This window comes from Zootoca vivipara, chromosome 7 (assembly GCF_965207765.1).
Source record: "Zootoca vivipara chromosome 7, rZooViv2.hap1.1, whole genome shotgun sequence".
Classification (NCBI taxonomy): Eukaryota; Metazoa; Chordata; class Lepidosauria; order Squamata; family Lacertidae; genus Zootoca; species Zootoca vivipara.
In genome coordinates this window covers 43486851-43499073 of record NC_142590.1, presented here as the reverse complement: position 1 = coordinate 43499073, position 12223 = coordinate 43486851, and the positions used below count along the sequence as shown (strand labels likewise).

The following is a 12223-nucleotide window of genomic DNA, read 5'->3' as shown; positions in this document are numbered from 1 at the left end:
TTTTTTTTCGACTTGCGAATGTGCGTTCGGAACGCATTCAATTCGTAAGTAAGAGTTACCACTGTAATATCCTTAATAGTAACTGTGAGGGAGAAACCAAAGAGGAGGTCAGAAGACATATATGTATAGGTGAAAGAAATATTGGAAAGGATGCAAGTGGTTAGGCAGGTTGTGTGTGGGGACAGTATGTGGTTTTAGGGTCCTAAACAATATAGACTTGTGTGTGCTGCTGGCTACCTCCTCTTTCCACAATGTCCATTACTTTCTCTGAATAATATGCATCTTCCTATTCCTTTATAGTAAGGGTGGGAGGTAGAATCCAAAATTTAGAAGAGATTATAGAATTAGAAGAGTTTATGTACGGTAGATATGTTTACATAATAATAATAATAATAATAATAATAATAATAATAATATCTGCAGAACCTTTATTAGTGAGATATATTTTTAAATGGCATTCTGTCTACATTGTCACACATGTACCCTGGAAGCTTGTATGTAATCTTTCCCATGCTACACATGGTGCCTATGTGGCATCTATATTTGAGCTGTATTTGCAGCTGCGTAGCAGAGTGTTCGCCTGTACAGCTGGAGACATTCCCCTACCAACATCAAATCTATGTTGAAGGAATCCTAGGAAGGAAAGAACTCCCCACTGTGGAAGATGTATGCAGAATCAAATCTGCTGAGTTCCTACGCTAGCTGCTTTTATTTCAAACACTTCTGATGACTGCGGTACCAAGTTTGCAACATGTTCAGGCAAGCTACTAAGGCTTATTTCGTCATTTTGTACCATGGGCTCCCATTTTCCATTCTTAACATCAGAGCTACAGTCTCATCAGTGTCAGGCCTTTTCTTATGATCTGGTCAGGTTTCAGCCGTATCTGAAGTGAGATCACCTCTGAAGAGACCTTGGCAATGCCACAGGGATCTCTAGAATGGCAGGAGTGTGTGAGGGAAGCTGATCAGAAGCCAGTTTAACAACCCAATGTCTGCTTGACCGGCAGACATCTTGACACAAACTGGGAGAAACTTCAGCCACTAATCTTTTGAATGTCAGACAACTGCTAAAAAGGATAGGTGTCCTAATTGGAGGGAACAATATCCTATGGAAAACCTCTAGGGTAGATTTCCACTTTGAGAACACAGATTCCTGAAGTTGTGATTGTTTCATGTGAGAGACCAGTGAATTACCTTTGAATGGTAGATATACAATGGTACCTCTGTTACGAACGCTTCAGGTTACGAGCTCCGCTAACCTAGAAGTAGCTGCTCCTGGCTGCGAAATTTGCCCCGGGATGTGAACAGAAATCATGTGCCTCCAGCAAAAGCACACCTCAGGATAAGAACGGTTTCATCTTAAGAACGGACCTCCAGAACGAATTAAGTTTGTAACCAGAGGTACCACTGTACTTTAGGACAGTCTTCCTCAACACTGGGTCCCATCCAGATGGACTACATCCATCAGCCCTGGCCATACCTCACCAGGGTGGCATGTAGGGACTTTAAAAACCACACAGTTGGTAGGAGTTTGCTTTAAACTAAGGAAGATTTGTTAAAGGTCATAAACGAAGTTTAATATCAATTACATATCAATTCAGCACTGAATATATCAAGTTAGCTGATGAGCCAACATTCCATGTTTGCGAATGCTCTATTACGGGCACTATACACATCACACACAACTTCATGGTGTAGTGGCCCCACAGTGCTAGCAAGCTGAAGGAGTGTGCTTTGTTCTTTAGTACACAATTGCTGAAATTGGGAAGAAAAACAAAGCAAGGAGCTCATTTGGTTTTCACATATTAAAGAGCAGATGCAAACTCATGTGCTATGGCAGAAATGGAAAACCTACGTCTGGATCAAGGGCACCCAGCTGGTGCCCGCCAGATGTTTTGGACCACAACTCCCATCATCCTCTGCCCTTGGCCACGGTGCCTGGGCTGATGGGAGCTGCAGTGGACGAGGCTACCCCTGCTGCAGACCTAGACCACTGACCGTGTGTGCTGGGAGCCCCACCCAGGTCTGAAGGACCACAGGTTCCCCATGCCTGTGCTAGAGGTAGTAAGACGTGGTAACCTGTGCCCGCCCGAAACGACCTGCTTGGAATGAAACCTCCGGCGGCACGCGTCTGGCGCAAAATACACGAGGCTCCGGCAACCCGGCGTGACCGCGTCCACCGGAAGAGGAGGAGGAGCTTCTGCGTCGCCCGGCGGGCTGTCCTCATTGGCGTCGGAGCCTAGCGATGGCGGCTGCATGCACTGCAAGCGGGAAGGGGCTGCTGCTGCAGCTGCTGCGGAAAGAGGCGGCTTTGCCGACGGTCCCGTTCTTCGCCTTCGTTCCCCGCCGGCACCGGCACATGCATAAGAAGAAATGGGTGAGGCGCGGGGGATCCCGATCCACAGCTCCTGCGGCGCCTTCCCATGCCCAGCCCAATGAAGCCCCAAAGGACACCCCGCCCCGTGCCCTTCAGCGGGTTCCCGTTGCGTTGCCTCGCCCGGCCCCCGTGTTTTTATTACCCACCCCTATTTCCGTCCAGTCCTCGGCACTTTGTCTCGGCCTCTCTCTTCCGCCTCGCTTGCCGTGGCCTCCGTTACGTGAAATTAAATAAAAAAAATTCCTTCAGTAGCACCTTAAAGACCAACTAAGTTTTTATTTTGGTATGAGCTTTCGTGTGCATGCACACTTCTTCAGATACAGTGAAATGGAAGTTTCCAGGCACTTATGTAGAGAAGGGGTGTGGAGGGGTGGGGATGGGGAGGGGGGATCATTCAGAAGGGTGGTGGAAATGGGTGATTGACTGACTGATAGCTGTTGATGACCGCAAACGACTGCAAATGGTTTTGCATGAAAAAGCAAGGGTTGAGATGGGTGAAGATCGCTTATCATGTATAATGAGATAAGAATCCGATATCTCTGTTCAAACCAGGTCCCTCCATGGTTTTGAGCTTGGTGATAAGTTGCAATTCAGCAACTTCTCTTTCCAGTCTATTTCTGAAATTCTTTTGTAGTAAGACAGCTACTTTGAGATCTTGTATAGAATGTCCTGGGAGATTGAAGTGTTCTCCTACTGGTTTTTCTGTCTTCTGGTTCCTGATGTCAGATTTATGTCCATTTATCCTTTGGCGTAGGGTTTGGCCTGTTTGTCCAATATAGAGAGCTGAAGGGCACTGTTGGCATTTGATGGCATACACAATGTTAGAGGATGAGCAATTAAATAGTCCTGAGATGGTATGTTGGATGTTGTTGGGGCCAGTAATGGTGTTGTCTGGGTGTATGTGGCAGCAAAGTTGGCATCTGGGTTTATTGCAGGCTCTGGTGCCAGTGTCCATGTTAAGTCTGGTGGTTGTATTATTGTGGGTGAGGAGTTGTTTAAGATTGGGTGGCTGTCTGTAGGCAATGAAAGGTCTTCCTCCCAGAGCTTGAGAAAGGGAGCTGTCATTGTCCAGGAGAGGCTGTAGATCTCTGATGATGCGTTGTACTGTTTTAGCTTGGGAGCTGTATGTGATGACTAGTGGTGTTCTGTTATTTTCTTTTTTGGGTCTGTCTTGTAGCAGGTTCTCTCTAGGTATCTGTCTGGCTCTGTTGATCTGTTGTTTAACTTCATCAGGTGGATATTTTAGTTCTAAAAAGGTTTGCTGTAGATCTCTTAGGTGAGATTCTCTGTCTGTAGAGTTGGAACAGATGCGGTTGTAACGTAAGGCCTGGCTGTATACGATGGATTGTTTGGTATGTTTGGGATGGTAGCTAGAAGCATGTAGATATGTTTGTCGGTCAGTTGGTTTTCTGTATAAGGTGGTGTCTATATGTCCATCCTGTATTTTTATAGTAGTGTCCAAAAAATGTATTTCTTGCATAGATTGGTTCATTGTTAGGTTGATGGTGGGGTGAAAGTCATTGAATGTCTGGTGGAAGGTTTCCAGGGTCTGTTGTCCATGTGTCCAGATTGAAATTAAGTTAGCAAGTTAGCGCAGAAGGGCCGGCGTGTTTTCCTGGCCCTTTTAGAGAAGGCTTCTTGGTAGGAACCCATTCTCTAGATCAAGGTTTCCCAAACGTGGCTCTCCAGCTGGTTTTGGACTACAACTCCCATCATCCCTAGCTAGCAGGGCCAGTGGTCTGGGATGATGGGAATTGTAGTCCAAAACCCAAGTTTGGGAACACCTGCTCTAGAAAACCAATGTTGCACTCCAGCTGCCATTGGCCCCCAGCCTGCATTGTTCCTTGAGTTGTTGTTTTCCTTCTTCTGTTCCTCACACACAGTTGTGACAGACAGCTTCGAGGCTGTTGCAAAATATGGCATTTCACCTGAACAAATAGCTTAGTTTGGATGAGTTACTTTCAAGTACAGAATATGGACCTCCTGATGGGAGAACCCAAGGCCCTCCTTGGACCCCTTCTCACATAGAGTGTGTGTGCCCATAAGAAGGGAGCTCTTCCCTGCTGGTGCTAACTCATGGGGATGTGGGTGGAGGATTTTGTATGGGTCTGTTCCTGATATCAGGATGGGTAGGAAATGCCAGCGACATTGGCCCGGGTCTTTGATTTCACTATGCACTCATACATCCAACACTGTAGGGCCACATCATGGTAAAGAGGTGTGTGGTGCATATAATGCCCAAACAGCATCAGCCCTAATATTTTACCTGTTTCATATTTTCATCCGTGTAAAGGCATCCACCATTCCTCGCGTGCCTTCCACCAGACGGGCTCTGCGGGTCTTCGACATGACCTATGGTGTGCAGTTTGGCAGCCTCTGGCCCTCGATCCGCATCAGTCTTCTCTCGGAGCAGAAATACGGAGCTCTAATCAACAATTACTGTGATGCACAGAAGGTCACCCAGCAATTGGAAGAAATGAATGCAGCAGATTTCATCTGGGAATCTGGAAAAGTAGATCAGGACCTGGATTCTGCAGCTGAACAAGGTGCCAGTGAGCCTGACTCATCCTCAGAAACTCAGACTGAACCCTCTGAGCCCCAAGCACAACCTCCTCATTCTTTTATATCCATCAGCCCCAACATAAAATGTTACACATTCCCCAAAGGAGATATCAGCCTTTTTCATCCAGCCAGGTTCGTAGCTGATTTTTGGTGAGGAGGTGGGTGTTGGGGTGCTCTTCAGCAGGCCTATCTTAACCACATCGAGCGCCGTGGCGCAAAGGTCCCTCCGCCGCCGTCGCCCCAACTCATCGCGGACGCAGAGGAGGGACATGGCATGGGCGGGCCAGGCCGGGCGCTGAGGGTGGGCCAGGCTCAGGGGCACCATAGCAGGTGGGCCAGGCTGCCTGGTTGTCCTCTGGGGCGCCGGCGCCTCCTGCACAGACTCTGCTGGGGGGGGGCGGTGCTGCGCAGCACCCGGCCTCTTGTTCTCCTCATGCCCCCGACCCGCCGGCTGAGGCCGGGACTCGAACCCGCGACGGGCAGGCGGGAGGCAAGGAGCAGGGCGAGCGGGAGGGCAGCCGGGCTGTCTGGCGGGCGCAACGCGGTGGGCGCGGCGCCCTGGCGCATTGCGCCACCCAGCCTTGCCTTAGGGCCGGCCCTGCTCTTCAGCATTTGTAAGATGAAAATAATTGCATTGGGCAGAATCCAACTTAGCACATGGATTTCTTCCTGTACATTGAAATGTTCTCCTCCCCACACCCCCTAAATCTGTTCTGGGGTTCTCACAAGCCTCCAGAGTAGAATTGGGGAAGCGTCAGGACTGGACACATACAGAGGGGTGGGGATGGGGAGTCCTGTTACACAAGTGGAACTCCTTATTCTGATGGGCAGCAGTAGTTGAATACTGCCAATTACATGCAAACTTCTAAAATACCCGATTGCTGCCAAGTGGATCTTTTGCCTCTCTTTCAGTTGTTGTCATTGGCAGCAATCAGGTATCTTAGAAGTTTGCAAGTAATGGGCAGTATTCAACTACTGCTGCCCATCAGAATAAGGAGTCCCTTATTCAGCATCCCTTCCATACTGCCAGTGCATTTTAAGTAGGAGTTAATTTGGGCTCAAATCTTCTGTGCCTGCCACACTAAACTTCATCTGTTCCCTTTTTTCATAGACCAGACATGTTAGGAGTTCTGGGCTATTATCTTCTGGATGCTGCATCCGTCTTGCCTGTCTTGGCTCTCAATGTGCAGCCTGGCAACCTGGTCCTTGACCTTTGCGCAGCACCAGGTGGAAAGATGCTGGCCCTTCTACAGACTGGATGTTGTCGTAAGTAGAATTCTTCTGCCAGTGGTGCTCAGGTGGTGTAGACAGGACCAGTTAGTGAAAACTGTTTTTACTATATCTATCCGGAAAGAGTTGAAAGGATCAGATAGTCTGGTGTGATGCATCATGTTTGCTTCTGCTTGTGGTGCAGTGCGATTTTGATTACACAGGTCACTCTCCAGAAGGCCGTCTCAGGGAAGGTAGCAGGACATCTCTCCAGGCCCCACATGCCAAGAGTGGGTGTGACCCACACTCTTGTGCATGCACACAGAGGACACACACATATTCAAGGCACACACAAACACATGCCCACCCAGCAGTATGTCTGCAATAAACATATAAAAGATAATTTCCTATTATATGTCAACATGGGGCAACTCTCTCATTCCCCCAGCATCCCAGATGTCTATGTGGTAGGGGAGTATGGCAAGTTGTTCATCCTGACAATTTAAAAAAATACTTTTTGGGTGGGGGGGGGTGTACACATACACACATTCACACACTGCCAAAACTGATGGGGTCTTCTTTTAAGGAGTTTGGCAACATATTCACCGTTTCTCAGTCATGTGCAAATTTTGGTTTGTTGATTTGGAGCCTCTGAGAGTCGGTCTGCCCTTGGTGTATGCTGTTGCTGTTCTTTCATTAGGACAGCTGGCCGCCAATGACCTCTCTGTTTCCCGCACTCGTCGGCTGCATCAAATTCTCCATAGCTACCTTCCGAAAGAGCTCAGCGAGATAGTGAGGATTACATCATGGGATGGAAGGAAGTGGGGTGACCTGGAGATGAATACTTACGACAGGGTAAGCATTGCTGTAGATAATGTTACTGGGAGTAACCCATTAGAAGAGCGCCAACAGGTGCCTGCAGCTATTGAACGTACAATCTCTTGCATTTCCCCCTCTCTTGTACAGAGCACAGATTGCTCCTTTAGAATATAGTTGCACCTTTAGGCGGGGGTGGGGTGGGGAATTGTGACTGTGGATGATACTGAACTTAGTCATATTCAGAGTAGACCCCTTGAAATCAACGGACTTGGAGTTTGTTGAATATTATCTGGTGTTTCTATAGCCAAGACCTGTGCTTTCTGCCACATCTGATCACTCCTTTACTGGTAATGTATGTAACTTTGGTTCAGAGGGTCCAGCTGAAGTCCATTTCTATTGTGAACACCCAGCCATTAAAAAATAATAATTCCCAAGCCTTTTCCTTGATGTAGGAAAATAATAAATTTAATTATCAGAATGTGTAGTTCCGGGATACTTTGAATGTCATCTACCTATTTTTACTTCCCATCTTTCCTCTAAGGTAGGCATGGCCAAACTTGGCCCTCCAGCTGTTTGGGGGCTACAATTCCCATCATCCCTGACCGCTGGTCCTGTTAGCTAGGGATGATGGGAGTTGTAGTCCCCAAACAGTCAGAGGGCCAAGTTTGGCCAATGCCTGCTCTAAGGAGTTCAAGGTGGTGTATATGGTTTCTCCTCACAACCCTGTGAGGGTAGACAGCAAGATGGTGACTAGAGCCTAAACTTGCCCAGGCAGTTCCATGATTGAGTGTGGATTTGAACCTGGGTTTCCTTTGGTTTTAGTCCAGCACTCTAACCGCTACACCACACTGGCTGTATGAGTATACATGCAAGAGGCTTAAGAACAGTTGCAGTTGTGAATGGCAGGAGATGGCCTCCAAGATATCATCATCCAGGAGTGCCTTAATGAGCCTGATGAGAAGCTGTGTGATGTGGGACAAGCTGTGTGGGAGCGCACAAACAAGTAAAAGTCCACCGAGTTTAATTGGAACTTTTGCCCTCTATCCCATGCAGGTGCTCGTGGATGTACCATGCACAAATGACCGTCACTCAGTCGTAGAAGAGGACAACAATATGTTCAATCCAATGAGAAAGGGGGAGCGTCAGATGTTGCCAATGCTCCAGGTGCAGCTGCTTGTGTAAGTGATCCTGACCTTATGTGACACATGTTAACTTTTGAGCTGCACCAGGGTTTCACATTGTGGGCTTTATTAAATTATTCACAGCATTGCAAATGTGTAAGGCTCTTGTGGCTTAAAAGACAAAGGGTTCCTTTTAACTAAGTTTTACTTGGAGTAGACTCATTGAAATTCATTGCTATTATTGTCTTAGGCCCATTAATTTCAGTGGGTCTGCTCTGTGTTAATTAAACACAATCAGGAGGATCCAACTTCAGTAATGCTTCCTTGCCTACTCTTCTGGAGGTGATTTTGATTTTATTTGGTGACCCGGAAAATGTTTCTTTAAAAACCTGGAGTTCTAGCCAAATTGGAACCCTTACATCAATGTAATTATCCAGTAATCTCCTGCTCCCTCCTAAGTTATATTCTTGTAAAAGTCTCTCCCAAAGTATGATGGTCGTTTTCAGCTGGTGCTCTTTTAAGCATTGTTGCGTAATTATTCTGTACGCTGTCTTGTGAAGTTGATGTGCCTTAAAATGTGAATCTTTAAATACATAAATAAAAAGTTCCTTCTGTTCCTTTCCCAGGGCTGGGATACTTGCTGCCAAGCCAGGGGGAGAAGTCGTGTACTCAACGTGCTCCTTGTCTCAGCTCCAGAATGAGTACGTGGTTGAGAGAGCTGTGGAGCTACTAGCAATCCAACATGACATTAGCATCCAGGTTGAAGACTTGAGCTGTTTTCGAAAGCGGTTCCAGAACACATTTTCATTCTATCCTGACTGCAGACTTGGGGAACTCATCCTTCCCCATCTCACAGCTAACTTTGGACCCATGTATTTTTGCAAATTGCACAGATTGAATTAGAATGGGCATGGCACGGCACGAAAAGTGGCCTGGGATATTTCCAACTTCCCTTTGACACCTGTCTTTTTGCATAAAGACTATGATGCAGCTTGCAAGAAAAACCAGCATTTTGCTTAATTGACCCCAACCCTGTGTGCCATTAAAAAAAAAACACCTACATTACTCACTGTCTGTGGTTGCTACCAAACAAATTCTCCACTCCACAGATGGGAGGACGTCATGTGTACAAGCCTTTGATGTGTGCAACTATCATTGAATACCACCCATGATTTCTGCCATGTATATTGGCTGCATAGGAATATTTTTTTTACATAAGCCCATATGCTGCAAGTGGAACCACTCAGGGATAAAACAAAAAATTTTCCTTCCGGTAGTACCTTAGAGACCAACTAAGTTTGTCATTGGTATGAGCTTTTGTGTGCATGCACACTTCTTCAGATACACAGAAACAGAAGTCACCAGACCCTTATATATAGTGAGAGGGTGGGGAGGGGTATTAAATTTGTTGTTGGAGTGTCCATTTTCTAAATGTTTGCTAAACTTTTCTGAGAACTGACTACCTGATCTAGACTGTGTGTTTGGGTGAAGATACAAATACTTTCTTCCTATCCATAATGACTTAATAGGCTGTTCAACCGCCACTTAAGACTTTTGGATCCAGTGGCTACTGCAGGAAAGAAGTCATATACAAGATGTGATTGGAATCTTGGACATGGCTGCTTGAAACTTATCTGGTGGATGGCATAATATAATTGCACCATCAAATTTATTGCATGCATTTTCAGAGGAAAGTCCCCCAGCCTCCCAGGAGTTCAGGTTGGTGCTGTTCATACTAGAGAGGCTGGAAGAAGCTTTCTTCTTCTTTGGCGATCACTCGTAGCCGAATAAGATTGTCTTCCATAAATACAGCTTTAAAAATGAGTCCGTAAATGACTGTGGAGGCCAATTCTGGATCCACACATCCTTCCACAATGGGAATATTGGTTTCCAGGCGGGAGTTGATCACAGTGTGGATTTGCCAAGCATGCCTTCCTCTTAGCATGTTTCTCCCTTGCGTCCTGAGTTAAGGTGTCTTCAAAGCCCATGACACCTTTGGTAAAGGCTGTTCTCCAACCGGAGTGCTCGCAGGCCAGTGTTTTCCAGTTGTCAGTGTTTATACTACATTTTTAAAGATTTGCCTTGAGAGAGTCTTTAAACCTCTCTTGTTGACCACCAGCATTGCACTTTCCATTTTTAAGTTCGGAATAGAGTAGTTGCTTTGGAAGACGATAATCAGGCATCTGCACATGACCAGTCCAACAAAGTTGATGTTGAAGAATCGTTGCTTCAACACTGGTGATCTTTGCTTCTTCCAGTACACTGATATTAGTTCGCCTGTCTTCCCAAGTGATGTGTAAATTTTTCGGAGACACCGTTGATGGAATCTTTCAAGGAGTTGGAGATGGCTTTTATAAGTGGTCCATGTTTCACTAGCATATAGTAAGGTTGGTAGTACAATAGCTTTGTAAACAAGCATTTTGGTTTCCCTGTGAATGTCCCAGTCCTCAAACACTCTGCACTTCAATTGGGAGAAAGCTGCACTCATAGAGCTCAGGCGATGCTGGATTTTGGCATCAATGTTGGCCCTTGTGGAAAGATAACTCCCTAGGTAGGAGAAGTGATGGACGTTTTCCAACATTACACCATTGAGTTGGATTTGTGGCGCTGCAGAGGGGTTATTTTGTACTTGTTGGTGCAGCACTTTGATTTTTGGGAAATTGAGTGATAGGCCAAGCTTTTCGTAAGCTGCAAAGATAATTAGGATGGTTTGGAGGTCATCCTCCGAGTGTGTGCACACTACATTGTCATCAGCATACTGAAGCTCTATGATGGAAGTTACTGTTACCTTACTCTTTGCTTTCAGCGCATTGCTGGCAGGCCTGCCCATGTATTTCTCAGCATTGGACTGGACTGGTTTGTACATAATTGAAGCATTGTGTGTGTGTGTGTTGGGGGGGCGCGGTTCTTAGCCAAGTTTTGTTTCAAAATTTAGCAGCTAGACAGGATAAGATTCCTGTTTTTTAATCTGTCCCGCCATCAGCCTGTTTTGTTATTTAGGGGTCAGTGAGATGTAAGGATTTTTCCTTGAAATAATTTTTCCATTCTTAACTTATTATTTTGACCTCTGATCAAGGTGAGCGTGGATGTTGGTTGCTGCACAATGGAAGTGTGGCTCAAACCAGGAATATAACCTTTTGGTGGACATTTCTTAAAAAGGCTGGATTACAAAGATAAAACAATGGTATATTAAAATGTTAGTTCTGGTACACATTGTGCTTTTACAAACATATTACTTTGAAAGTGTTATGATGGAATCAAAGACATGCTGAAAACCAGAAAGTCGCAATCAGATGCCAGGGGGAAAAGTGTAAAGTGGTTAATTAGCAAGCTTTCAGCTTTCATGTATTCTTGGTGCATATCTTTTTGGCAGAATTCATGCTATGTTTGGAAGTGTAGAGGGGCTGCATTATGTGGATTATACACCCCCCAGTTGTTTCCAGTTGGTCTACATACCCTAGGAGTCCATTGCACCATTCACATAACAAAAGCTACCATAGAAATATACTTCTTCCCCCCCCCCAAAAAAGTAGGGGGTGAGTCCATAGCTTGGCTTTTGAAAAACGGGGTCCACAGTACTTAGCTAATCGGGAACCACTGCTATACACACCTCTGAAGTTCAGTTCACTACTGTACATCGTAGAGCTTACCTCTAGGATGCATAGGATGTCTACCTAGCTGGGGAAAGTTAGATGAGCGAAAGACTACGCTCATCCTCATGACCAAGGGGAGAAGAGGAGGCCGGTAGTTGTTGCACCTTTAACGTAGAAGGGAGAAAATCAGGTGCTTGGGCTTGTCACGCGAGTTACGCCCGCTGACATCCCTCCTTCCCAACGATTAAAGGCGCGGGAGCCCCGTCCTCTTTAGCGTGTGGCGACCCTCGCGCAGCCCCCAAAGCTTCCCATCCTCCGCTGCGTTACGGACCAGAAACTTGTCCCTTTCTAAATCGCAGGTGGAGGTTCTCGGGCAGCAGCACTGTATATCCGGGAAACCCGGGGTGGATTTTAACGGTGCGGGTAGGAGGAAGGCATAAAAACGGAATGGGTTTCCGGCGCGCCGCGTTTGGAGAAATCCGTGTGGGAGTCCAAGCCCGTGAATCCAGTCTCCGCCCTTTGCGGGGGCCGAGCCTTCCGGC

At 46.4% G+C, this 12223-nt stretch overlaps 1 protein-coding gene across 1 annotated transcript; it reads left to right on the top strand.

Annotated features, from left to right (window-relative positions):
- The first annotated feature begins 1934 nt into the window (after window positions 1-1934).
- Window positions 1935-9153, top strand: NSUN4 (NOP2/Sun RNA methyltransferase 4). The gene is made up of 6 exons (XM_035122623.3): window positions 1935-2377; window positions 4671-5071; window positions 6051-6205; window positions 6849-7003; window positions 8021-8145; window positions 8715-9153. The coding sequence occupies exons 1-6, from the start codon at window positions 2246-2248 to the stop codon at window positions 8989-8991; spliced, it is 1245 nt and encodes a 414-aa protein (XP_034978514.2). The 5' UTR covers window positions 1935-2245; the 3' UTR covers window positions 8992-9153.
- The last annotated feature ends 3070 nt before the right edge of the window (window positions 9154-12223 follow it).

Bases quoted from the DNA above. Each gene is read 5' to 3' on its own strand.
- NSUN4 (XM_035122623.3), top strand. From the start codon at position 2,246: ATGGCGGCTGCATGCACTGCAAGCGGGAAGGGGCTGCTGCTGCAGCTG. The intron at 2,378-4,670 runs GTGAGGCGCGGG...ATCCGTGTAAAG, and splicing joins ACATGCATAAGAAGAAATGG to GCATCCACCATTCCTCGCGT. The intron at 8,146-8,714 runs GTAAGTGATCCT...TTCCTTTCCCAG, and splicing joins CTCCAGGTGCAGCTGCTTGT to GGCTGGGATACTTGCTGCCA.